Here is a 26,258-nt window from a genome sequence, read left to right on the forward strand (position 1 = left end):
GATTTGTGTGAGGGAGTTTCCACATGGCACGCTTTTATTTTGGAACGTTTCCTTCACAGCACACAAAAATGTGGCGGTATAAGTTAAAAACTGGATATTACGTGCAAGATGAGAGTTTTGGTCTCCGCCGGCTATTCTTCATCTCCCCCCGAAGACTCCTCGGCTTCCTCCAGCCACTGGATGAACTTCTGAAGCTGCAGGGAGACAAAAAGATAACGGATGGTTGTAGACGACGACAACCTATTCCCCCCGGGAACTGCACTTTTTTTCCCCAATGTTGTCTTTTTATTCACAAGCACACATGTTTTTATTTTTCGTTCATGGACTAACTCGTAAATAAACGCTAGCAAGTGATGGCTCACAATGCAGGTAATGGTATTCGCTCTAATTGGCCTATAAAGCGCTATAAAAAAACCTCCAAAAACCTCCAGGTGTGGAGTGCACACCTACCCCCTGGTTCTTGCGCAGCTGCTTGCTCTTGTCAGTTGTGTCTCCTTGGGAAAACCAGCGAAGGATCATCTCCTCCTCCAGGATCTCCAGTTGGTACATGGTCATCAGGATCTAGGTGGTGGGAAAAAAAAATAAAAATAAAAAATGGAAGCGTTTCATCTCAAATCAACTTTATTTATAAAGCACATTTAAAATTTACCACAGGGGTAGCCAAAGTGTTGTACAATGGGCAGGTTAAAAGATAATACGAGAACCGAGCAAACACAACACAACACAACACAAACAGAGCACAATAAAAAATAAATAACTAAAATAAATAGAACATAAAAACAGGTTCACAGCAGGTGTATTATGGGGCGCCATTGCAGGATGGATATCACTGTGTTAAAAGCCATGGAATAAAAGTATGTTTTTAAGAGAGATTTAAAAACAGGAAGAGAGGAGGCCTATCTAACACTCAGAGGTAGGTCGTTCCAGAGCTTGGGAGCAGCAGCGGCGAAAGCTCTGTCACCTCTAAGCTTCAGCCTTGTGTCAGGGACCGTCAGTAGCAGCCGATCGGCTGATCTTAGGGATCGGGTGGGGCAGTAAGGCTGAAGGAGGTCGGAGAGATATTTTGGAGCGAGGTTTTTCAGACATTTAAAAACAAATAGAAGGAGTTTAAAATTGATTCGGTAACGATCTCCAAGTACATTTCGGTCTGGGTGAGCACCAAGTTCTGGAATAACCTGCCTGGAATTCTCCCCGGCATTGAAAGTAAACAGGTTTTTAAAATGAAAGTAATATTTGATCTGAGTCTGTAAATTAGTTTGCTTGTTGATGATTTATGTTTGGTTTTGTATTGTGTAGTTATATCTATATGGTAATTATTATTCTGTGACTGTAAATTGTTTGCTTATTGATGCTTTTATTTGTTTCTGTATTTGTGTAGTTATAATTATATGCTTTTACTTGTAATTGTATGGAGTTTGTGGACCCCAAGAAGACTACACTGCAAAAACTGAAATCTAAGTAAGAGTAAATATCTCAAATAAGGGCGATATTTGCTTATTTTCTGTCTGATAAGATCATTCTTCTCACTAAGCAGATTTTATGTTAGTGTTTTACTTATTTTAAGGGTTTTGTTCCTAAATTATCTCAGTAAGATATTACAGCTTGTAGCTGAGATTTTATGACCTATATCAGGGGTGCTCACACTTTTTCTGCAGGCGAGCTACTTTTCAATTGATCAAGTCGCGGGGATCTACCTCATTCATATATATCATTTATATTTACTTATTTATGAATTATATGTTTTGTTAACAAGTTAAAGGTGTTTAATGATAATGCAAGCATGTTTAACACATATAGTTAATATTTTTAATAAATTAAAGGTGTTTAATGATAATACAAGAATGTTTAATACATATAGTTAATATTGTTACATGTTTAAGGTGTTTAAAGATAATGCAAGCATGTTTAACACATATACTTAATATTGTTAACACGTTAAAGGTGTTTAATGATAATACAAGCATGTTTAACACATATAGTTAATATTGTTAACAAGTTAAAGGTGTTTAATGATAATACATGCATGTTTAACACATATAGATTCCTTTCTTTCATGAAGACAAGAATATAAGTTGGTGTATTACCTGATTCTGATGACTTGCATTGATAGGAATCAGACAGTAGTGATGACAACGTCCACATTTTCAAATGGAGGAGAAAAAAGTCCTCCTTTCTGTCCAATACCACATGAAAGTGGTTGCTTTTTGTCATCTTATTTGTCCAGCTTCAATACTCCTTTGTATACACTTTACAAGAAATACATTAGCGGCAAACTCCGTAGCATGCTAGCTTGTGCACGCTAGCTTTCTGAGACTCTTAGCGCAGGCAGGATGAAGCAGAGCTTTTATTGTGAAGGCAGGAACTGTGCAGTCGGTCTTTGGAGTTTTGACGGCAGGTACGGCGCCAGAGTCTGTTGAAATAAAAAGTGTTTCTCGCCTTCCTGTCGGTAATTTTTTTCTTAATAATGATCTGGCAGCAGCCAGCGTCATCTCAGAAGACCCTCGGGTGCCGTGAATGTCAATCAAGTGACGTCATAGTGAAGATTTATGATCGCTCATTTTTAGGACTATTTTTTTAATGCCTGGCTGGCGAACGACTGACACACCCTCCGCGATCGACCGGTAAATCGCGATCGACGTAATGAGCACCCCTGACCTATATTGAGTAAAACATGCTTGAAACTAGAATATCAAGTGTTGCAAAGCTGTGTCATCAACACTCACAAGTATGAAACTACTTTTTTAAAGTAATCATTTCTTACTTCAAGCATGAAATAAAAAATCATGATGCACATCATTATGTCAAGATAATGGCACTAGCATTTACTTCATTTAAGAAAATTTTTCAACATATTGAGCAAAAAGGTCTCATTTTGTTTTCTACCAAGAAAAGTGCACTTGTTATTAGTGAGAATATACTTATTTTAAGGTATTTTTGGGTTCATTGAGATTATCTAATTTTACTTGTTTTGGAAAGTCTTGACAAGCCGAATTTTCTTGTTCTATTGGCAGATCATTTTGCTTAGTTCAAATAAAATACCCCTAATTTTTATATATTTTTTTCTTGTTTTTGAACACTGACTTTTTGCAGTGTAGTGGGTTGTTGTGGCAACCAGCTAATGGGGATCCTTAATAAAAAATCAAAATCAAATCAAGCGAAGCGTCAAGTCGGCGACACGGGCGTCGACCTCCATACGATGCTGCTGTTATCATTGACGAGCCTCACCTTGCCCATGGCCACCCAGTGGCTGTCCTGCTCCAGGAAGTGCTCCTCAAAAGCCGACAGACAGTCCAGCTGGTCCCGGGACCTCTTCACGTAGTTCTTGAACACGGGCGACCATTTCTTCAATAACTGAGGACGGAGCCAACATTTTGTTAGAGGCCGCTTATTCTTGAAGGAAAAGTGACAAAACTTAGACAAACTTTATTGATCCACAAGGGAAATTGTTCCACACAGTAGCTCAGTTACAAAGGATGGAAAGGGTAAGGATGGAAAGGATAATGCAGGTATAAAGTAGACTAAAAATGTGCCATAGTAGCAATATAAAATGTAACATATTAAATATTTACATATAGCTGTATAGCTCGGTTGGTAGAGCGGCCGTGCCAGCAACTTGAGGGTTCCAGGTTTGATCCCCGCATCTGCCAACCTAGTCACTGCCGTTGTGTCCTTGGGCAAGACACTTTACCCACCTCCTCCCAGTGCCACCCACTCTGGTTTAACTTAGATATTAGGTTTCACAATGTAAAGCGCTTTATACAAAATATAATTCACATATATACAGTATATAATATATACTGATATATTATATCATATTTTTATACAATACCATCACAGATGCTGTCTTTTAAACTTTGCGCCTATAAGAGTCCGGATGGTTCTTTTCCTCTTTGGTCCGGAGGACACGACGTCCACAGTTTCCGCAAACAATTTGAAATGTGGACTCGTCAGACCACAGAAAACTTTTCCACTTTGTATCAGTCCATCTTAGATGAGCTCGGGCCCCAGCGAAGCCGGCGGCGTTTCTGGGTGTTGTTGATAAATGGCTTTGGCTTTGCATAGTAGAGTTTTAACTTGTACTTACAGATGTAGCGACAAATTGTAGTTACTGACAATGGTTTTCTCAAGTTTTTCTGAGCCCATGTGGTGATATCCTTTACACACTGATGTCGCTTTTTGATGCAGTACCGCCTGAGGGATCAAAGGTTACGTACCTGCAGTGATTTCTCCAGATTCTCTGAACCTTTTGATGATATTACAGACCGTAGATGGTGTAATCCCTAAATTCCTTGCAATAGCTCGTTGAGAAATGTTTTTTAACTGTTAAACTGCTCACGCATTTGTTGACAAAGTGGTGACCCTCGCCCCGTCCTTGTTTGTGAATGACTGAGCATTTCATGGAAGCTGCTTTTATACCCAATCATGGCACCCACCTGTTCCCAATTAGCTTGTTCACCTGTGGGATGTTCCAAATAAGTGTTTGATGAGCATTCCTCAACTTTCTCAGTCTTTTTTGCCACTTGTGCCAGCTTTGTTGAAACACGTTGGAGGCATCAAGTTCCAAATGAGCTAATATTTGCAAAAAATAACAAAAGTTTTCCAGTTGGAACATGAAATATCTTGTCTTTGCAGTCTATTTAATTAAATATAAGTATAATATAAGCAAATCATTGTATTCTGTTTTTATTTACCATTTACACAATGTGCCAACTTCACTGGTTTTGGGTTTTGTACTAATGTTTCACCTGTAACACAATGTCTCAGTCCTTTAGTCCACACAATAGAAGTCAAAGAGAAGATTTACCGGCAGAAGCATGGCGAAGTATTGGGATGCGGTGAGCTGTGGGCCTTGCTGCTGGAAGGGGGTCTCCAACAACACCCGGGTCAGTATCTGCATCACCTCCTTCAGAGTGATGTTGTAGGCATACCTGCAGGAAGACGGCTCAGCACACTCCACAAAAATGTAAAAAAAAAAGTGCTAACTTGATGTTAGCACCTACTTGAGAGAGTTGATCTCGAGCACCAGGTTGTCACAGCTGATGTTTTCTTCCAAGCCTCTTTGTAGAGTACCCACCACCTCCTTCTGGAACACTACAGGTACAAAGTCATCGGATTCTTTGGTTAGAATATCTTTGGAATGTTTATTAATTCACAATTATTAACATTTTTGTAAAAATACTTTAAAAAACACTAAAATTAAACAGAAATGCCCAAAGCATTCTGGAAAATTAAGTATTTCTCCAAATTTTTTCCATAGTACAAAAGTAATAATATTACTTATAGTTTTATGCCTCCAAAATTGGCTAAAATGCATGCTGACTGTTAACATGCTCGCAAGACTTTAAGTAAATAACCATGACTTTAAGTGTTATACCTACAAAAGTGGCTAAAATTCTAACATGTTAACACTTCTTCCATAATACGGGATAGGATAGGACTTTATTGTCATTGCACAAGTACAACGAAACTATGTTTTCAGCACAAACCGGTTCAAGATTAGACAAACAAACAGTGTACAGGGTTACAGAACAGGAACGCTGAGGCGCCCCGTAAAAGGTGGGGAAAAGGTAAAACGCTGGGGAAGATGAGTAAAAAAAATACAATCTAGACTAGGCTCCTAAGGGGGCCTAGTCTGGAGTGGGGAAAAAAACCCTCCATGCCATGCACACATAAACAAGTTACATTTAAAGGCCTACTGAAAGCCACTACTACCGAGCACGCAGTCTGATAGTTTATATATCAATGATGAAATCTTAACATTGCAACACATGCCAATACGGCCGGGTTAACTTATAAAGTGACATTTAAAACTTCCCGGGAAATATCCGGCTGAAACGTCGCGGTATGATGACGTATGCGCGTGACGAAGTCAGAGTAACGGAAGTTATGGTACCCGTAGAATCCTATACAAAAAGCTCGGTTTTCATTTCATAATTCCACAGTATTACCCTGGAGGTCGACTGCTGCTATGAAGCGCTGCCAGCCGTACATCACCCCGAAGGGGAATCCAAGCGGTGGTGAAGGCGTGGGGTGGGCGTAGGGGTGTGTGTGTGTGTGTATGCCCACAGGCTCCTTCAGCTTCCCTCCTGCACTGTGCGATTCAAGAACTCCTTCATTCCGCACTCCATCCAGCTGTATAATCACTCACCATACAGCAATAGATGATATCTGCCTATTACCTGACTCCTTCCATGTCAGCTACTTCTCTTTGTTTTTAATGTCTATTTTCTGCTGGATCTACTCTCTATTTTATGCTGCTGCTGTCACATATACTGTAATATTGTACGTGGTCATTGGTATATATTGTATTTATGTTATAGGCATAATATAATATATCTGTGTATATAATATACTGTGTTAGATTTTATATCGCTAAATTTAGTCTATTTATACCTGCATTGTCCTTTCCATCCTTACACTTTCCATCATTGTAACTGAGCTACTGTGTGGAACAATTTCCCTTGTGGATTATTAAAGTTTGTCTAAGTCTTGGGTGTGTTGATGTAGTGCCCATAGGCCTGGGGCCGTTCTGCATGCAAGCAAAAGTTCGACTCCAGGTGTCGTTGAGGAGGGAGGGAGGTCAAAAGCGTCCATCATTGAGGTGTCCTCGGGGGGATGTTTTCAGAACAGCCTGCTCCTGTTGTTGCAGCGTCAAGGCCATTCGAGGGAGTCAAATCGTAGATTAGGATTTTTGTTTTTCCGCGAGCAGACATGACAATGGCTTGTCTGTTCTATTCGTCCATGCTGGCTCTCATATCTGTTCCCTTTCAACCAGCTTTTCCATGATGTGATCCATCTTGCGATTCAGTTCAGAAATCGCCCCAGACTGTGATCCCACAGCCTGGCCCAAACCTTCCATTGCGACGAACAGCCTTTGGGCTCCTTGAGTGGCTGCCATCGTCTTACGAATTTGACGATACACCAGCCCAATCAGCAGGCGCCCCGCGATCACGGTTCCAAATAGGTAGATGTCTTCCACGCCCTCGATGGAAAGGACTGAGAGGCACATGATTCTCCATTTATCCCAGGAATCTCTCACGTACCCCGCAGCGATGGTTCAATCAGGGCAGCCAGGCTCCCCAGAACCTCTTTTCCTCGTCGAGAAGATTTTGTCAATTGGGTCGAGAGTCCATCTGATCATTTCCATGTCTGACGTTTAGATTTGGAGGACAGCGCAAAGAAAGAGGCTTCAAAAAAAGTGTAGACAAGACAAAACAAAGAGAGCAAGCAGGGAGAAAAAGGGAGCGGAAAAAAATGCAATGACAATAAAGTCCTATCCTATCCCAGTGTTTCCCACACATTCATTTATTTATGGCGGCCCGCCACGAAAGAATTAAGGCCGCTACAAATAGATATATATTTTTTTTTTTAATGTTTTTTTTTAGTCCTGTCCAGCTTCTCAGGCAAATCCTATAGTTGATGTAGATGCCCATATCGGCTGTTTAGATTTACTTTACAAAAGAGAAGTGTAGGATCAAGATTTTTGGAGCTCTTTGTTCAGTGGATCAGATGTTTGATGAAGCTCTGTGTCTATCTACCACCACTACTGTTTTCTGTTTATTTGTTACTGACTGTGGCAGGACACCTCTGCCTCTGTTTCACTTTATGTTGCTGGTAAATAATATGGTTGTAGTAGTAGGCTAAAGTTAAATTATTTAGTACGCACTAATTAAAGGGGCAGAGCTTTAAGAGACATTTTAGCTTTTATATTTTTATAAGATATATTTTTTGTAAGAACCACAATTAATAAATATATTTCAGTGAATAACTTATTGTTCAAATCTGTATATAAATATGTACATAAAGTGTTGTAGTTATATTGTAAAATGGATGGATGGATGGACGTTTAAAACAAAACGGTTATTATTAATTAGTAAGTATACATTTTTTGAGCCTTTTTAGAGAAAATCATATCATTGTAGTAAATTATGCAAATTACTCAATGATGTCATGGTGACCACGCCCATAGCCACGCCCCCACCGCCACAGGTATCTTGGCAGTTTATGGGAAACACTGTATCCTATAGCATACATATTGAAGTGTACTCCATACACATATTGAAGTGCACTAAGGGGTTTAAGGCGACAAACCACTTTGCTATTGACAGACGTGGATAATTACATATATTCATATTTAAGTGTTATTTCTCTAGTTTCGTGGTCGTATTGCAAACCAGCTCCATTTTGTTCTCTTTTGAGTTTTCAAAGTGCACGATATGGTCTGGCCTTCATAGTTCTGGAATGTAGGAGACAGAAGAAGGAACCCTCCCTGCTCCCTTCTCGGGCCGGCTTGAGATAACAGATACAATGGACATCTGTATTCATTTCTGTAAGGTGGGGGCAAGGAACAACGAAGGTGGGGGCGAGAGACAGAGGGAAGTACACAGGAGTTCCGGGGTTTTGGAAGACCGAGCTAGACCGGGCGAGGGAACGCTTGTGTACTGGGTTGGTCTCACGTTTGTCCTCTAAGCTTGGAGAATAAACCACAAAATACCAACTACTGCCTGGTGATTGAATATAAACATCAGCTTATTGCCATAAAAAGAATCTGGGAGAGACTAGCAATTTGAATTCCCCATTGGAGGAACGCTGGTCGACGCAACACTATCTTGCAATCTACATTGCTTTGGCATAAAAGTCACTAAAGTAGCAGACACTACATCTCTCTGTTGGCCTGCAAAGATCCACCGTTGGTCTGTTAGGTAAAAAAAAAGAAACCTCACCATTGACATCATCCATCTCAGGTGAGGGAATGACTGGATCATCAGGACCGTCGGGCTCGCTGTCCTCGCTCTCGCTCTCAAGCTCCGGGTTCAAGGTCAAACCTGGGAGAAAATGAGCGTGTGTGAGAGACAGCTGCATTGTGGAAAGTGTGAACACATCACCAGAGTGCCGGCCTACCCCACAGACAATGTGACAGCTCCTCATCGTCCGTGTCACTCAGGCTGCCGACTTTCCAGATGTAGCCTTGTCCCTCTGCTCCCACCTCCGCCGGGTTGAAAACTGCGAAGGAACAGCGACTACGGCTCAAACACGGCCAACGCGTCGAGGCTTACCGAGCCGCACCTTTCTGTTTGGCGTGGTCCTCGCTCTGCCCCACCGTGGCGTCGTCGCTGAGGAATTCGTCGTCATCTTCCTCCTCCTCCTCCTCCGCCGGATGGTGCATGGACACCACAGTGCCCTCGGGCAAAGAGACGCGAGGTCCGATCACCACCTGGCGAGGAAGAGAGCGTTGCTTAAAATAGGAAGTCTGCTTCGGTTGCCATGGTGACCATCTTGAATAATATCCATTAATGACAACATGTTAGTGTTTCCACATAAAACAATGTTAGACATACACGCTTTTCAGGGAGTTGCTCACATTATACGCCAGGACGCACTGTTTGTTGAGCGTGACGCCTTCTTTGACCTCGGCCTTGTCACAGACCACAGAATGACTGATCCGCACGTTGCTGGCCACCTGGACATGATTCCAGATGTAGGCGTGGTCCAAGATGACATTGTCGCCTGTTGCAGGAAAAAACATTTGTAACTTTATTTATAAAGCACTTTTAATGCACAGGCGAGTTGAGGGAAAAAAAAGACAAAAACACATAAACTAGGGTTGTACTATGTACCAGTACTAGTATAGTATCAAGGTACTAATGAATCAAAAACGGTACTATACTCTGTTTGAAAAGTAATGGTTTGCCTTTTTTTTTTATAGGCATGACGCCGCGTCGTCATCACGTCGTGACATTGCTGGTTTTACGAGCAGAGGAGCATGTTTGGCAGCGCACAATCACAGAGTACTGTGTATATGTACATATTTTTTCCATTTTTTTTTAACATAATTTTTTATATACATGTTACAGGTAGAGATGTCCGATAATGGCTTTTTTGCCGATATTCCGATATTGTCCAACTCTTAATTACCGATTCCGATATCAACCGATACAGATATACCGTATTTCCTTGAATAGCCGCAGGGGCGCTAATTAATTTAAAACCTCCTGTCACTCCGGCGCTTACCGGAAGCCTGCGGGATGGCCAAGCATGCGCTAATTATTTTAAAACCTCTTCTCACTCCGGCGCTTACCTTATCATGATTAGCACATTTAATTAAAAAAACGTTGTTTTACCTTTAGGTATAAATGAGTCCATGCCAGCTCCTTTTGAAGAAAAGCATCGATATAGAAGTCTTCCTTATCTTTCTTCAGTTTTAAAAGTCTCTGTCTCGATGGAGATCTTCCTTTTAAGTATTACCTCCTGCTTCTATTGAAAGTCCAGTTTAGAAAACTGTTTTATTTTAGATATGTAATCCTCCATGGTAAAAGTCCAAGCAAACAATGGCTGCGCACTCTTTCTGTCGGTTGTCTTCTTCTGCTGCACAGTACCAGCAGTCGCAAGAACGATCACTAGCGCCCTCTACCACCAGGAGGCGGGAGTCATTTAATGACTCATATTTGACCCGGCGGAAGTGCCAAGCATGCGCTAATTGTTTTGCGAAACGAGTTTGACCCGGCTGTAATTCGAGGTATGCGAATACCATATTGCCGGTGCCAATTCAAGGAAATACGGTATACAGTCGTGGAATTAACACATTATTATGCCTAATTTTGTTGTGACGCCCCGCTGGATGCATTAAACAATGTAACAAGGTTTTCCAAAATAAATCAACTCAAGTTATGGAAAAAAAGTGCCAACATGGCACTGCCATATTTATTATTGAAGTCACAAAGTGCATTATTTTTTTTAACATGCCTCAAAACAGCAGCTTGGAATTTGGGACATGCTCTCCCTGAGACAGCATGAGGAGGTTGAGGTGGGCGGGGTTGAGGAGGGGAGGGGGGGTGTATATTGTAGCGTACCGGAAGAGTTAGTGCTGCAAGGGGTTCTGGGTATTTGTTCTGTTGTGTTTATGTTGTGTTACGGTGCGGATGTTCTCCCGAAATGTGTTTGTCATTCTTGTTTGGTGTGGGTTCACAGTGTGGCGCATATTTGTAACAGTGCTAAAGTTGTTTATACGGCCACCCTCAGTGTGACCTGTATGGCTGTTGACCAAGTATGCCTTGCATTCACTTGTGTGTGGGTGAAAAGCCGTAGATATTATGTGACTGGGCCGGCACGCAAAGGCAGTGCCTTTAAGGTTTATTGGCGCTCTGTACTTCTCCCTACGTCCGTGTACACAGCGGCGTTTTAAAAAGCCATACATTTTACTTTTTGAAACCGATACCGATCATTTTGAAACCGATACCGATAATATACGATATTACATTTTAAAGCATTTATCGGCAGTACGATATTATCGGACATCCCTAGTAATTATGAATCCATCAAACGTTATTTATACAGCACTTTTAATGCAAAGGCGAGTTGAGGGAAAAAAAAAACCCCACATAAACTAGGATTGTACGGTATACCGGTACTAGTATAGTAACACGGTACTAATGAATCCAAAACGGTACTATACTCCGTTTGAAAAGTACCGGTTCGCCATATTTAAAAAAATTTTTTTTTTTTTTTTTACAGGCATGATACGTCGTGACATTGCTGGTTTTACGAGCAGAGGAGCATGTTTGGCAGCGCACAATCACAGAGTACTGTGTATATGTACATAATTTTTCCATTTTTTTAACGTAATTTTTTTATATACATGTTACAGGTTATATATATCTTTTATTATTGAATGTATCAAATGTGATGAATATTTAATGGACCCACAATGGAAACAAGCCTTTTGGCTTTTTGTGCCGTCCATTTGCCTTTTTTAAAACATTACATGGATTAAATTCTTTAAGATGTCAATAAACTTCTCAATCAATCAATCAAAAACTTACAAGCAGACACAGTGTGTGGACAGAAAAGGGAGAATGGACACATTTTGGCTTAAAAACTAAAGATAATGTAATGATACCAAGTACAGGAGCGTATCTAGTCGATACTATTATGATTACATCAGTATTTTTTAGCCTCACAAAATCTTTAAAAAAAAAATGTATATTATGTTTATAAACTCAGGAAATATGTCCCTGGACTAGGGTTGTGCTAAACCGGTATTGCTATAGTACCGCGATACTAATTAATCATATTCGGTACTATACCGTCTCTGTACAGTAAGTGATTGTTTTGTTATGTTCCTAGTTTATATTTCTTGTTCGGCATTTAGCTATAGTGCTATTTGCTCGATCTGCGTATCACTCAGCTTCGAAAACGTGTAGCTCATCCTCCTTATATGCGGGCTCAAAAAGATAAAGTTCTGCACCAACATTTGTCCCAAACTAATTGTCGGGCCAAGTGATTCTGATCATTTGGATGGGTGGCTAAATACTTTTGGCACTATAGTATGGTATGAGCAAGTTATGTAATCCAATTATGGACTATTTGCCAGTGTAACTTACCTATCGTGCAGTCGTTGCCGATGACGCTGTTGGAGATAAAGCAGTTGGCGCCGACGCTGGTGTCGCAGCCGATCAGCACGTTCTCCTCCATCTGGCTGCCGTGGCCCAGGCTGACCCCCGAGCCCCGGTAGACGTTGTGGCGGGAGTACGTGCAGCTCCACCCTTTCTGGTCCGTAAAATTGGACTCGGGAGTGAGGGGGTAGACCCAGCGCCTCACCAGGTCCGACGACACCGAGTCGTACATGAGCAGGTTGGACACTCGGGCCCCGTAACCGTCTTTGGTGACGTGCATGTGTATCTGATTGCCCAGGATCTGATGGGGGAGGCAAACAAACCAAAAAAAGGGGTTGAAATGTGTTGAATTAATAGGATGTGATATTGGGGAACAGTGCATAGGATTCAGGAAGCAGTACAAAATGTATATTGTGGTATGAGCTAGTACCCGCACTCTTTTACTACGAAGCCACGCCGTTGTAACACGTGCAGAATGTGGCTTGGCATTGTCTTGCTGAAATAAGCAGGGGCGTCCATGATAACGTTGCTTGGATGGCAACATATGTTGCTCAAAAACCTGTATGTATCTTTCAGCATTAATGGTGCCTTCACAGATGTGTAAGTTACCCATGTCTTGGGCACTAATACACCCCCATACCATCACACATGCTGGCTTTTCAACTTTGCGCCTACAACATTCCGGATGGTTCTTTTCCTCTTTGGTCCAGAGGACACGACGTCCACAGTTTCCAAAAACAATTTGAAATGTGGACTCGTCAGACCACAGAACACTTTACCACTTTGCATCAGTCCATCTTAGATGAGCTCGGGCTCCAGCGAAGCCGGCGGCGTTTCTGGGTGTTGTTGATAAATGGCTTTGGCTTTGCATAGTAGAGTTTTAACTTGCACTTACAGATGTAGCGACCGACTTTAGTTACTGACAGTGGTTTTCTGAAGTGTTCCTGAGCCCATGTGGTGATATCCTTTACACACTGAGGTCAGTTTTGATGTAGTACCGCCTGAGGGATCGAAGATCACAGGCACGTGATTTTTCTAGATGGTGAAATCCCTAAATTCCTTCCAATAGCTGGTTGAGAAATGTTGTTCTTAAACTGTTCGACAATTAGCTCACGCATTTGTTGACAAAGTGGTGATCCTCGCCCCGTCCTTGTTTGTGAATGACTGAGCATTTCATGGAATCTACTTTTATACCCAATCATGGCACCCACCTGTTCCCAATTAGCCTGTTCACCTGTGGGATGTTCCAAACAAGTCAGGGGTGTCCAAAGTGCGGCCCGCAGCTAATTGTTTACCGGCCCGCCACACTTTCTGGAAATGCTATTGCAAAAATTAAAAAAACCTTTAAAAAAGTGGAATGAGGTGAAATCTAACTAGAAAAAGTTGCAATGTTGACACAAAGCTACCATGCAGGCTAAGTTGTCTTTGACAGAAAAGGCATAAAACCTTTTTGTTTTTTTAAACTTTATATCAACCTGAAGTTGATATACTGTACAGATTTACTGTAAGCGTTATATAAATAATAAAAAAAATAATTTACCTTGTTTTTAACATTTTAATGACTTAGACCCTTTATGGTCCCCGGGAGCCCTAAAGATAAAAAACAAAAAAAATCCATATATTTTGTTATGGTTTGAAAATTAACAATATCAAAATGGCCCCCGCATGCTTTAATTTTTCCGTGTGCGGCCCTCAGTGGAAAAAGTTTGGACACCCCTGAAATAAGTGTTTGATGAGCATTCCTCCACTTTCTAAGTCTTTTTTGCCACGTGTGCCAGCTTTTTTTTAAACATGTTGCAGGCATCAAACTCAAAATGAGCTAATATTTGCAAGAAATAACAAAGTTTTCCAGTTCGAACGTTAAATATCTTGTCTTTGCAGTCTATTAAATTGAATATGGGTTGGAAAGGATTAGCAAATCATTGTATTCTGTTTTTATTTACCATTTACACAACGTGTCAACTTCCCCGGTTTTGGGTTTTGTAAATAAAAATGTACAAAATATTTTTGTGTAAATAAATCAATTCACAACATATTTATCTGCGACTTATAGTCCGGGCTAATACATGGGGGAAAAAAATGTCCCTTCTAAAATAGGGAAATAGGGTAATAATGGCATCAGTGGCCTAGTGGTTAGAGTGTCCGCCCTGAGATCGGTAGGTTGTGAGTTCAAACCCCGGCCGAGTCATACCAAAGACTATAAAAATGGGAGCCATTACCTCCCTGCTTGGCACTCAGCATCAAGGGTTGGAATTGGGGGTTAAATCACCAAAAAATGATTCCCGGGCGCGGCCACCGCTGCTGCTCACTGCTCCCCTCACCTCCCAGGGGGGGATCAAGGGTGATGGGTCGAATGCAGAGAATAATTTCGCCACACCTCGTGTGTGTGAGAATCATTGCTACTTTAAAGGCCTACTGAAAGCCACTACTACCGACCACGCAGTCTGATAGTTTATATATCAATGATGAAATCTTAACATTATAACACATGCCAATACGGCCGGGTTAACTTATAAAGTGACATTTTAAATTTGCCGCTAAACTTCCGGTTCGAAACGCCTCTGAGGATGACGTATGCGCGTGACGTAGACCGGCGAACACGGGTATGCCTTCCACATTGAAGCCAATACGAAAAAGCTCTGTTTTCATTTCATAATTCCACAGTATTCTGGACATCTGTGTTCGTGAATCTGTTTCAATCATGTTCATTGCATTATGGAGAAGGAAGCCGAGCAAGCAAAGAAGAAAGTTGTCGGTGCGAAATGGACGTATTTTTCGAACGTAGTCAGCAACAACAGTACACAGCCGGCGCTTCTTTGTTTACATTCCCGAAAGATGCAGTCAAGATGGAAGAACCCGGATAACAGAGACTCTAACCAGGAGGACTTTTGACTTCGTTACACAGACGCCTGTAGAGAACTGGGACAACACAGACTCTTACCAGGATTACTTTGATTTGGATGACAAAGACGCAGACGTGCTACTGTGAGTATGCAGCTTTGGCTTCTAAACATTTGATCGCTTGACCGTATGTGCGCAACTTTTTTTTGCGTATGTACGTAACTTTTTAAAAATATATAAGCTTTATGAACCTTGGGTTAGGTGAACGGTCTTTTGGGCTGAGTGATTGTGTGTGTTGATCAGGTGTTTGAATTATATTGGCGTGTTCTATGGAGCTAGGAGCTAGCATAGGAGCTAGGAGCTAGCATAACAAACACGCAGGTGTTTTTATGCAGGATTAATTTGTGGCATATTAAATATAAGCCTGGTTGTGTTGTGGCTAATAGAGTATATATATGTCTTGTGTTTATTTACTGTTGTAGTCATTCCCAGCTGAATATCAGGTACCGTGAGTATGCAGCCTTGGCTGCTAAACATTTGATAGCTTGACCGTATGTGCGCGTCACGTACGTAACTTTTTAAAAATATATAAGCTTTATGAACCTTGGGTTAGGTGAACGGTCTTTTGGGCTGAGTGATTGTGTGTGTTGATCAGGTGTTTGAATTGTATTGGCGTGTTCTATGGAGCTAGGAGCTAGCAGAGGAGCTAGGAGCTAGCATAACAAACACGCAGGTGTTTTTATGCAGGATTAATTTGTGGCATATTAAATATAAGCCTGGTTGTGTTGTGGCTAATAGAGTATATATATGTCTTGTGTTTATTTACTGTTGTAGTCATTCCCAGCTGAATATCAGGTCACCCCCGGCTCTCACAGCATCTTCCCTATCTGAATAGCTTCAACTCCCCACTAGTCCTTCACTTGCACTTTACTCATCCACAAATCTTTCATCCTCGCTCAAATTAATGGGGAAATCGTCGCTTTCTCGGTCCGAATCTCTCTCACTTCATGCGGCCATCATTGTAAACAATAGGGAACTTTGCGTATATGTTCAACTGACTACGTCACGCTACTTCCGGTAGGGGCAAGCCTTTTTTTATCAGATACCAAAAGTTGCGATCTTTATCGTCGTTGTTCTATACTAAATCCTTTCAGCAAAAATATGGCAATATCGCGAAATGATCAAGTATGACACATAGAATAGATCTGCTATCCCCGTTTAAATAAAACAATTTCATTTCAGTAGGCCTTTAACTTATGAGAAGAGGGAAGAAATGTGCGCCCTCACCACAAGATGGCACTAAACCCCATGCACTGGTCCTTTGGGCAAAAAACATCAATTGCACTTTATTACCTCTTCATTCACCAAAATCCCCCTGACAAAGTCATTCCTGGTCTGGTAATCAAAATTGTCAGTGAAGAGCTCGGCGACCTACAACATGAGAGCAAAACAAGAGTTGTTGTTTTTATTTTGATTATTTTTTAATCGCACGTCAAACAGTTCCTGTCTCTGGAACAAAAATGCACCTGTGGTGAGCAGATGCTGATGTGGCAGTCCAGGAGGTCGTGTCTGATTTCAAACTCGTCACTTCCGTTGTGGAAAATGTTCTGGAGAAGAAGCAGGGATTTAGCGACGTTACATACTTTATTTGCTCAATACACACAGCAAGTGTAGTGTAGGTGGAGATGTGTACTGCATCACACGCATATAAACATTCCAGCATAGCATTTTACCACTAGTGCTTCTAATTAGGGATGTCCGATAATATCGGCAGTCCGATATAATCGGCCGATAAATGCTTTAAAATGTAATATCGGAAATTATCGGTTTCAAAAAGTTTTTAAAACACCGCTGTGTAACGTATCGTTTAACTAGTACGAGTTTCCTTGATCAAAAAATGTAAAAATAAACTATAATAATGAGCCAGTCCTTAAAAGGAAGAGCCATAAAAACCCTCTCTAATGTTTTGATACGGAGTATAGTGTTTTTTAGTGGTCACGTACCATTGGGAAATGTAGCTTCTTCAAGCCGTGTGTTTTGTGGCAGTGCAGAACTCTCTGACTCTTGCTGTCCATGGCGACGATCAGGTCGTCTTCCTCACAGCGAGACTTGTGACCCGGCGACGATTCTTTGAAGAGCATCGTCATCACCGAAATGTTCTTGTCGATCTTTCGACGTTGCCTGAAGAAGAAAAAAAAAAAAAGATTTTGTGACGATAAAAAAATAGACGTAATCATAGTAGTATCGTCTAGATACACTATTGTACTTGGTATCATTACAGTGGATGTCAGGTGTAGATCCACCCATGGCATTTGTTTACATTCTGGCACGTTAGATTTTGTTAGCAGCGACGCCAAAAAATATTTTTTTGCAAATCAATAATCATAATAATGTGCCGCTGTCTTGTGCCTGCGCTGTGTAGCGCTTGGCAGGGTAATGTTGTAATACTCCATGTCAGTAGGTGGCAGCAGGTAGCTCATTGCTTTGTAAAAGTCGGAACGCGTCGAGGATGGTTTTGTTGTGATCCCAATATGCAGAGCACAGCGTGCAGGTAAAAAGGTATGTAACGCTTAAGCCAAAAATGAACAAAAGGCAAGTACCGCTAGGAAAAGGCACTGAAGCATAGGGAAGGCTATGTAAAAATAAAGTAAAACAGAACTGGCTACAAAGTCAACAAAAACAGAATGCTGGACGACAGCAAAAACTTACAGCGTGTGGAGCAAAGACGGCGTCCACAAAGTACATCCATACATGACGTGACTAGGGCTGCAACAACTAATCGATTAAAATCGATTATAAAAATAGTTGCCGATTAATTTAGTCATTCATTCGTTGGATCTATGCTATGCGCATGCGCAGAGGCTTTTAAAAAATAAAAAATGTTTTTCTTTTTTTTTTATAAATAAATCTTTATTTATAAACTGCAACATTTACAAACAGCTGAGAAACAATAATCAAAATAAGTATGTTGCCAGTATACTGTTTTTTTTTCAATAAAATACTGGAAAGGATAGAAATGTAGTTTGTCTCTTTTATCCGATTATTAATCGAAGTAATAATCGACAGATTAATCGATTATCAGATTAATCGTTAGTTGCCGCCCTAGACGTGACAATCAACAATGTCCCCACAAAGAAGGATAGCGTACACACAACTTCAATAGTTTTGATTGCGAAAACAAAGCAGGTGCGGGCAATAACACTCAAAGGAAGGCGTGAAGCTGCTACAGGAGAACCCCAACAAAACAGGAAGGGTCACCAAAATAAAAGCGCAAGACAGGAACTGAAGCACGACACACGGGAAACAACAAACTCAAAATAAGGCACGACAACCTGGTGGAGTTTCATTTTTTAACCTTTTCTGCTGGTGGTGTGCTTCCGTATTTTTTTATGAAAAAAATGTGCCTTGGCTCAAAAAAGGTTGAAAAACACTGAGCTGCGGTGTGTAGTGAAGCATGTTTAGCTATTCCTCGTCCTGCAGTGATAATGATACTTGTAAGAAACTTACTTTATTTGTCGCCATGGAGGCGAGGATTAGTGATTTAGAAGTACCGTAATTTCCGCACTATAAGGCGCACCTAAAAACCTCCAATTTTCTCAAAAGCTGACAGTGCGCCTTATAATCCGGTGCGCCTTATATATGGGCTAGGGATGTCCGATAATGGCTTTTTGCCGATATCCGATATTGTCCAACTCTTTAATTACCGATACCGATATCAACCGATACCAATATCAACCAATACATACAGTCGTGGAATTAACACATTATTATGCCTAATTTGGACAACCAGGTATGGTGAAAATAAGGTACTTTTAAAAAAAATTAATAAAATAAAATAAAATAAATTAAAAACATTTTCTTGAATAAAAAAGAAAGTAAAACAATATAAAAACAGTTACATAGAAACTAGTAATTAATGAAAATGAGTAAAATTAACTGTTAAAGGTTAGTACTATTAGTGGACCAGCAACACGCACAATCATGTGTGCTTACGGACTGTATCCCTTGCAGACTGTATTGATATATATTGATATATAATGTAGGAACCAGAATATTAATAACAGAAAGAAACAACCCTTTTGTGTGAATGAGTGTGAATGGGGGAGGGAGGTTTTTTGGGTTGGTGCACTAATTGTAAGTGTATCTTGTGTTTTTTATGTGGATTTAATAAAAAAAAAAAAAACTAAAAAAAAAACAACAAAAAAAACGATACTGATAATAAAAAAAACGATACCGATAATTTCCGATATTACATTTTAACGCATTTATCGGCCGATAATATCGGCAGACCGATATTATCGGACATCTCTACTCAAAACATATTGGTGACACTTTAGTATGGGGAACATATTCACCATTAATTAGCTGCTTATTAAAGGCCTTTTATGTTGATTTAATTTATTTTAAAAAAATAAAAATAAATTTAAAAAAACGATACCGATAATAAAAAAACCGATACCGATAATTTCCGATATTACATTTTAACGCATTTATCGGCCGATATTATCGGACATCTCTAATATGGACCAATATTGAGCCACAACAGGTCTTGCAACCCCAGCCTCTACTGTAGCGTCTATTCTACGCGCCTTATAATGCGGTGCGCCTTGTATATGAACAAAGTATTAAAATAGGCCATTCATTGAAGGTGCGCCTTATAATCCGGTGCGCCTTATAGTGCGGAAAATACGGTAGCTAAAACACTGCAAATGGACTTTAGCCGCTAGCTCGCTAGCCATGTCTTAAAGCACCTCTTCCTGAGAGGGTTTCAGTGTTATAACTTCACCTTTATCTTTACTTTTTAAGCCAAAATGCGTCCGTTCTCCCTTTTCTGTCTACATACTGTGTCTGCTTCTAAGTACTCTGTGTGTGTGCGCTGCCGAACATGCTCCTCTGCAAGTAAAACCAGCAATGTCACGACATCATGCCCCGGAACCGGTATTTTTCAAACAGAGTATAGTACCATTTTTGATTCATTAGTACCGCGATACTATACTAGTACCGGTATACCGAACAACCCTTGTTCGGAAATATTACATGTTGCGCTATCGTAAACCAGTGTTTTTCAACCATAGTGTGCCGTGAGATACAGTCTGGTGTGCTGTGGGAGATTATGTAAAAATGTTTTTTGCAAACCAGTAATTATAATCCGCAAATGATGTGTTGTTGTTGAGTGTCGGTGCTGTCTAGAGCTCGGCAGAGTAACCGTGTAATACTCTTCCATATCAGTAGGTGGCAGCAGGTAGCTAATTGGGCGGGAGGCAGTGTGAAAACTAAACTGGCTGCAAAGTAAACAAAAGCAAAATGCTGGACGACAGCAAAGACTTACTGTGGAGCAGACGGCATCCACAAAGTGCAATGCGTACATGACAATCAACAATGTCCCCACAAAGAAGGATAAGAGTCCGCACAACTTAAATAGTCTTGACTGCAAAAACAAAGCAGGTGCTGGGAATAATAGCGTTCAAGGAAGACATGAAACTGCTACAGGAAAATACCAAAAAAAGAGAAAAAGACACCAAAATAGGAGCGCAAGACAAGAACTAAAACACTACACACAGGAAAAGAGCAATAAACTCAAAATAAGTCAGGGCGTGATGTGACAGGTCGTGATAGTACACCTACTTTGAGACAAGAGCTATAGTGATGCATGCTTGGTTATGGTTTAAAGTCATATCCAACATTTGCGACAACGACTTTTATTTGTATTTTTTTTGCAGAGTTTCATTTTTTATGATTTCTGCTGGCGGTGTGCCTCGGGATTTTTCCAATGAAAAAAAATGTGCCTCGGCTCAGAAAAGGTTGAAAAAACTGTCGTAAACGATGACTCTACGGCAATGCATTGTGGGATACTTCAGCCGTCCCTGACAAGGAGTAAAAAGCTTGTGGGGCGACACTTTTTTCCTCCCAAGAAAACCTTACCTGTGCTCCACCAGCGCCTGGCTGATGTCGATGTTTGACACCACGTCTCCGTAGACCAACAGAAAGTCTGAGCGTAAAAGGGACTTGGCGTCCACATCCCTGAGCACGTCTCCCAGAGACCTGTACAGTTCTGACGTGATGATGTGCACCGTGTTCGGGGAGGTCGGCCGACACCATTTGGACTTCCTGTCAGATAAAATGTCATATTTATATAAAGACTAAGAGGAGCTTTACCTGGTGTGTGCCGCTTACAGCAGGTGTTCTTTGACCTGGCCCGCCATCCAGCAGCAGAAGACGTAAGTTTCCTGCACTCCGGTGGAGGTGAGGAACTCCAGCGTGTAGTCGATCATGGCAACATTACCCAGGGGCAGCAAAGTCTGAGGAACAATTATATTATTATAACATCACACAATAGGTAATTGCTAAAAATCTATGCAAGTATGTAAAACAAAATACAATATAAACAGTCCAGCATAGGATTTTACGACCAGCGCTTCTAATAATAAGTAGCTGTGGGGGGGCGTGGCCTGCGGACCTGCAGCGAAGCGGGGTGTGTCAGGACCGGCTTCGAGATTAGTGACAGGTGCGTAGATGACACAGCTGTGTTTGTTTGTCTGATCACCCGTCGCTCTGTTAAAGGCAGCAGTCGGGAAGGAGAGAGGGGGTTGTTGATGGTGGAGAACGAGCGAGAGGAACTTTAACATGGCTGAAAAGCACAACTCGTTGCAAAATAAAACATTGTTCGCAAAGATGAACACGGCTGTCATGTCCGTCATTGGTGGTCCAGAGAACCCGGAGGAACCTCCACAGTAGCATTATTGTAGCGAGATTTGACATGCGCGAACGAATCAAGTCTTTTGAACGGCTCTTTTAAGTGAGCGATGAGCACCGATTCCCGATTGAGAGGCAGAAAATTAGTCGCACTTAAGAAACTTAGCAGCAATTGGATTAATTTTTATTATTTTTTTTAAATTACAGTATTTCTACAATTTTTAATCATATATTTTTAACTCTAAAGGCCTTAGTGGCCACACGCGTGGACAGCACCTTTTAGCTCTTATTTCCAAAATTGTGTACACTACTGAATTGGGGTCTTATGGCCACTTATGTGGACACTTATACTGCCCTCTGGTGGTGTCAGAAGAGTATAACATACAATAGAATTTGGGGGGGGAAAAAAGTGTAAAAATACAAATTTGCATGTCACTAAACATGAAGTACACGTTTGTGTACTTATGGACTAAGTACATCATTTCAAAATATGATTATTAGTTTTTATTCTAATTAGGGTCCAATAAGCCCAAATAGCAAAAAGAGAAATTAAAAAAAGCATGTAAACAAACCGCTTGGGCCATAAGAGGTTAATTAAGTATTTTGTCAGGTTCAAACACTGATGACATCTATTAAACAAGACAAGAAGCAAAGAATTAAACCGAGACAGAGTTAAATTTGGCTCAAATTGAGGAGAAACGTCTGGACACTGTACAATTGTCCAGTGTCTCAACACGTTCTGCCAAAAGATTGCAGGCCCCCTTCTTTTATTTGGACCTTCCCTGACCACAGCTGTTTCTAAGGGACGAGGGTCGTAAACAGTTCACAGAAAAGGTCGGTTCAAAAAAAGAGGTCGTAAAACAGTTCAAAAAGAGGTTCGTAAAACAGTTGAAAAAGAAGGTTCAAAAAGAGGTCGTCTGGAACTTGGGCAGATCCTGCCTTCTCTCCGCTTTGTAGTCCTTGGGTTGAAACAATATCTTTCTGTTGATTACCATACATGAAAGAAAACAGAACACCTTCATGTCGCTTCCCCCCCTACACAGTGGAGTTTTACAAGCCTTCTTCTTGGTATTTTCAAAGACATGTTTTTGCTTCTCGCTTGGGAACTCATTGAAACACAAAGTTTTTGTGATAACTTAGATACAATTATTCTAACATCTTTATTTACTTATTTTTACCTGTTTCATTGTTCTGATATGTTGTAGTTCAAGCATACACACACCAGGTAGGGTAGTCCAATTTTGTACTCATGTTTTTTTATAAACTCCTAGGTTTATTTATACTTTCTGTATCTAATAATGAATTTTGTTCTTACTTATTATGGGTGTGTATTTTTTCTGTATATTTAAAACGCTTGAACTAGCGTTTAAAATAACACATTTTTATCAGTATGACAATTAATCGATTAAAAAATAGTTCTGATTTATATTTTTTTGCTGCGATTAATCATTTGAGTGTAATGGTGTTGTTTTTTAATTTTAAGTTCACGCATCGTGTCCTCTTTAAACATCTTCCGGCTCCAGATTAAACGAATACGTCGACACTAGCTTGTTTGCGCTTATTTTGTCAGCGCAGGCAGGACGGAGCAGCGCTTTTATTGCGAAGACAGGAAATGTGCAGTCGGTCTCTAGGCTTTTGACGAGAGAGTCTGTTGAAATTTTAAAAAAAGTGTTTCTCGCCTTCCTGTCGGTCGTTTTTTCTTAATACTGATCTGGCAGCAGCCAGCGTCATCTCACAACGCTCTCCCTGACCACCTGAGGGCACCACAGACTGTGGATGCTTTTAAAAAAAGGCTTAAAAACCCTTCTTTTTAGATATATGCATACTAGTTATAGCTATTTGGCTATTCTAGTTTTTATTTGTATTTATTTCTTTATTATCTTTTTATTTATTTTATTTTATTTTTTTTAATACACTGTAGCACTTTGAGATTGTTTACTCAATATAAAGTGCTTTTTACAAATAAAATATATTATTATTATTATTATTACAAGACCCTTTGGTGCCTTGAATGTCAATCAAGTGACGTCTTAGTGAAGATTGATGGTCGCTCATTTTTAGGTTTATTGTTTTAATGCCTGGCTGGCGATCGACTAACACACCCTGCACGATCAAAAGTGTACGTACACTTGTAAAGAACATAATGTCATGGCTGTCTTGAGTTTCCAATCGGTTCTACAACTCGTGATTGGAGCACAAAAAAACATTCATGAAGTTTGCTTCTTTTATGAATTTATTATGGGTCTACTGAAAATGTGAGCAAATCTGCTGGGTCAAAAGTATTGTTAGAATAATTGTATCTAAGTTATCACAAAAATGTGTGTTTTAATGAGTTCCCGGCAAGCAGACAAAAGCTGTCTTTAATCCTACCAAGCAGAGGGCTTGTAAAACTCCACGGTGTAGGATGGGAAGCGACATGAAGGCGTTCTGTTTCTTTGTTTCTTTGATGTATTGTAATCAACAGAAAGATGTTGTCCTGACCCGAGAACTACAAAGTGAAGAGGAAGCAAGACCCGGCTCCCCTCCAGGGACCTCTTTTTTTAACTGTTTTACGACCTTTTCTGTTAACTGTTTACAACCTTTTCTTTTAACTGTTCTGTAACCAAAGGCGATGGCTGTTTACGACCCCCCCTCCCTTAGAAACAGCTGTTGCCATGTGTGGGGAGGCGTGCCCCGCCAGGGCCGACTCAGAGATGGCGGCGAGGAGGTGTGGCCGGCGGACGCGCGTCCAAATGGACTGCAGGTGCGTGGATCGTGGATCGGACAGATGGGCACAATCAATTAATGCACTCTGTGTTTAAAAGGACGGCAGCCAAGAGAGACGGAAAGGAGAGAAGGAGCCAGAGAGAGGGGGATGCAGAGCGAAAGAGGAAGAGAGCGCAAGGCAGACGACGACACCGTGACGCTGAAAAGCTGGAACGGAGGAGCGAAGCGCGCAGAGCTGAAAAGCAGCCAGCGAGAGACTTTGATTTATTGAAAAATAAAGAAAATCTACACCTGCTCGGCAATGTCCTTCCTTGATGGTCCTGAGAACCCGGACGACAGTCAGAGTCCATCACATCATGTAATCGGGGAAAGTTCAAATAAAAGAGGAGGCGTACAATCTTTCGCCAGAGCGTGATGGAGACTGTACGAGAGTACAGCCCAGACACGCTCTCCTCAATTGAGCCAAATTTAATTCTGTCTCTGTTTAATTCCTTGCTTCTTGTCTTGTTTAATAGATGTCATCAGTGTTTGAACCTGACGGTATACATACAGCAATGTTAATATTTGCTTAAATGTCCCTTGGCAAGTTTCACTGCAATAAGGCGCTTTTGGTAGCCATCCACAAGCTTCTGCTTGAATTTTTGACCACTCCTCTTGACAAAATCGGTGCAGTTCAGCTAAATGTGTTTGTTTTCTGACACGGACTTGTTTCTTCAGCATTGTCCACACGTTTAAGTCAGGACTTTGGGAAGGCCATTCTAAAACCTTCATTCTGGCCTGATTTAGCCATTCCTTTACCACTTTTGACGTGTGTTTGGGGTCAACTGCGCCCAAGAGCCAACCTCCGGGCTGATGATTTTAGGTTGTCCTGAAGAATTTGGAGGTAGTCCTCCTTTTTCATTGTCCCATTTAAAGCACCAGTTCCATTGGCAGCAAAACAGGCCCAGAGCATAATACTACCACCACCATGCTTGACGGTAGGAATGGTGTTCCTGGGATTAAAGGCCTCACCTTTTCTCCTCCAAACATATTGCTGGGTATTGTGGCCACTCTATCCCAAAAAATAAGTTATAGAAAGTATTGGAAACTCAAAGACAGCCATGATATTATGTTATTTACAAGTGTATGTACATAATGGACAACCCTGGTGTAAGTCTATACTTTATACTGTTTGTCTGTTCTTGGACGGATTGTATTGAATATTAAAAAAGGGGCAGCAATGTCTGACGAACAATTATATTGTTATAACATCACACAGCAAGTCAATGTTAGGAGTTGCTAAAATGAATGTAAGTATGTAAATAAATGTTTGTATCAGTGACATATATACCATGTTGTATATAGCTAGCTGCTAATGTTAGCATAGCACGCTGACATACCCGCGGGTGGTCTTTGGTCACCGGGAAGAACTTCCGGTTGAAGCTGTCGGCGACTAAAACTGCCTGCAACTGAGGCTCTTCTTCATCTTGCTCACAGCCACCTTTTCTAGCCGATAGTCTCTGTTTCGCTCCTTTACCGGCCATGTTGACTCCACTATGGCGTCAGGAATGACTAGCAAGTACGGTGGCCGACGCGGGGCCATTCGCTCACCGACGCCAGAGGCAGACATTGGAGATGTGGCGTTTG

The 26,258-nt window shown here is 40.9% G+C and overlaps 1 protein-coding gene across 1 annotated transcript; it reads right to left on the bottom strand.

Annotated features, from left to right (window-relative positions):
- LOC133665109 (translation initiation factor eIF-2B subunit epsilon-like) lies at nt 1-26,258 on the bottom strand. The gene is made up of 16 exons (XM_062070318.1): nt 26,012-26,258; nt 21,408-21,532; nt 21,156-21,341; nt 17,237-17,414; nt 16,760-16,840; nt 16,587-16,664; nt 12,381-12,693; nt 9,362-9,507; nt 9,067-9,214; nt 8,902-9,003; nt 8,724-8,825; nt 5,001-5,091; nt 4,805-4,928; nt 3,226-3,351; nt 451-561; nt 1-194 (listed from the first exon to the last, which is right to left on the bottom strand). The coding sequence occupies exons 1-16, from the start codon at nt 26,153-26,155 to the stop codon at nt 132-134; spliced, it is 2,118 nt and encodes a 705-aa protein (XP_061926302.1). The 5' UTR covers nt 26,156-26,258; the 3' UTR covers nt 1-131.

Source organism: Entelurus aequoreus, linkage group LG14 (assembly GCF_033978785.1).
Source record: "Entelurus aequoreus isolate RoL-2023_Sb linkage group LG14, RoL_Eaeq_v1.1, whole genome shotgun sequence".
NCBI classification, from domain to species: domain Eukaryota; kingdom Metazoa; phylum Chordata; class Actinopteri; order Syngnathiformes; family Syngnathidae; genus Entelurus; species Entelurus aequoreus.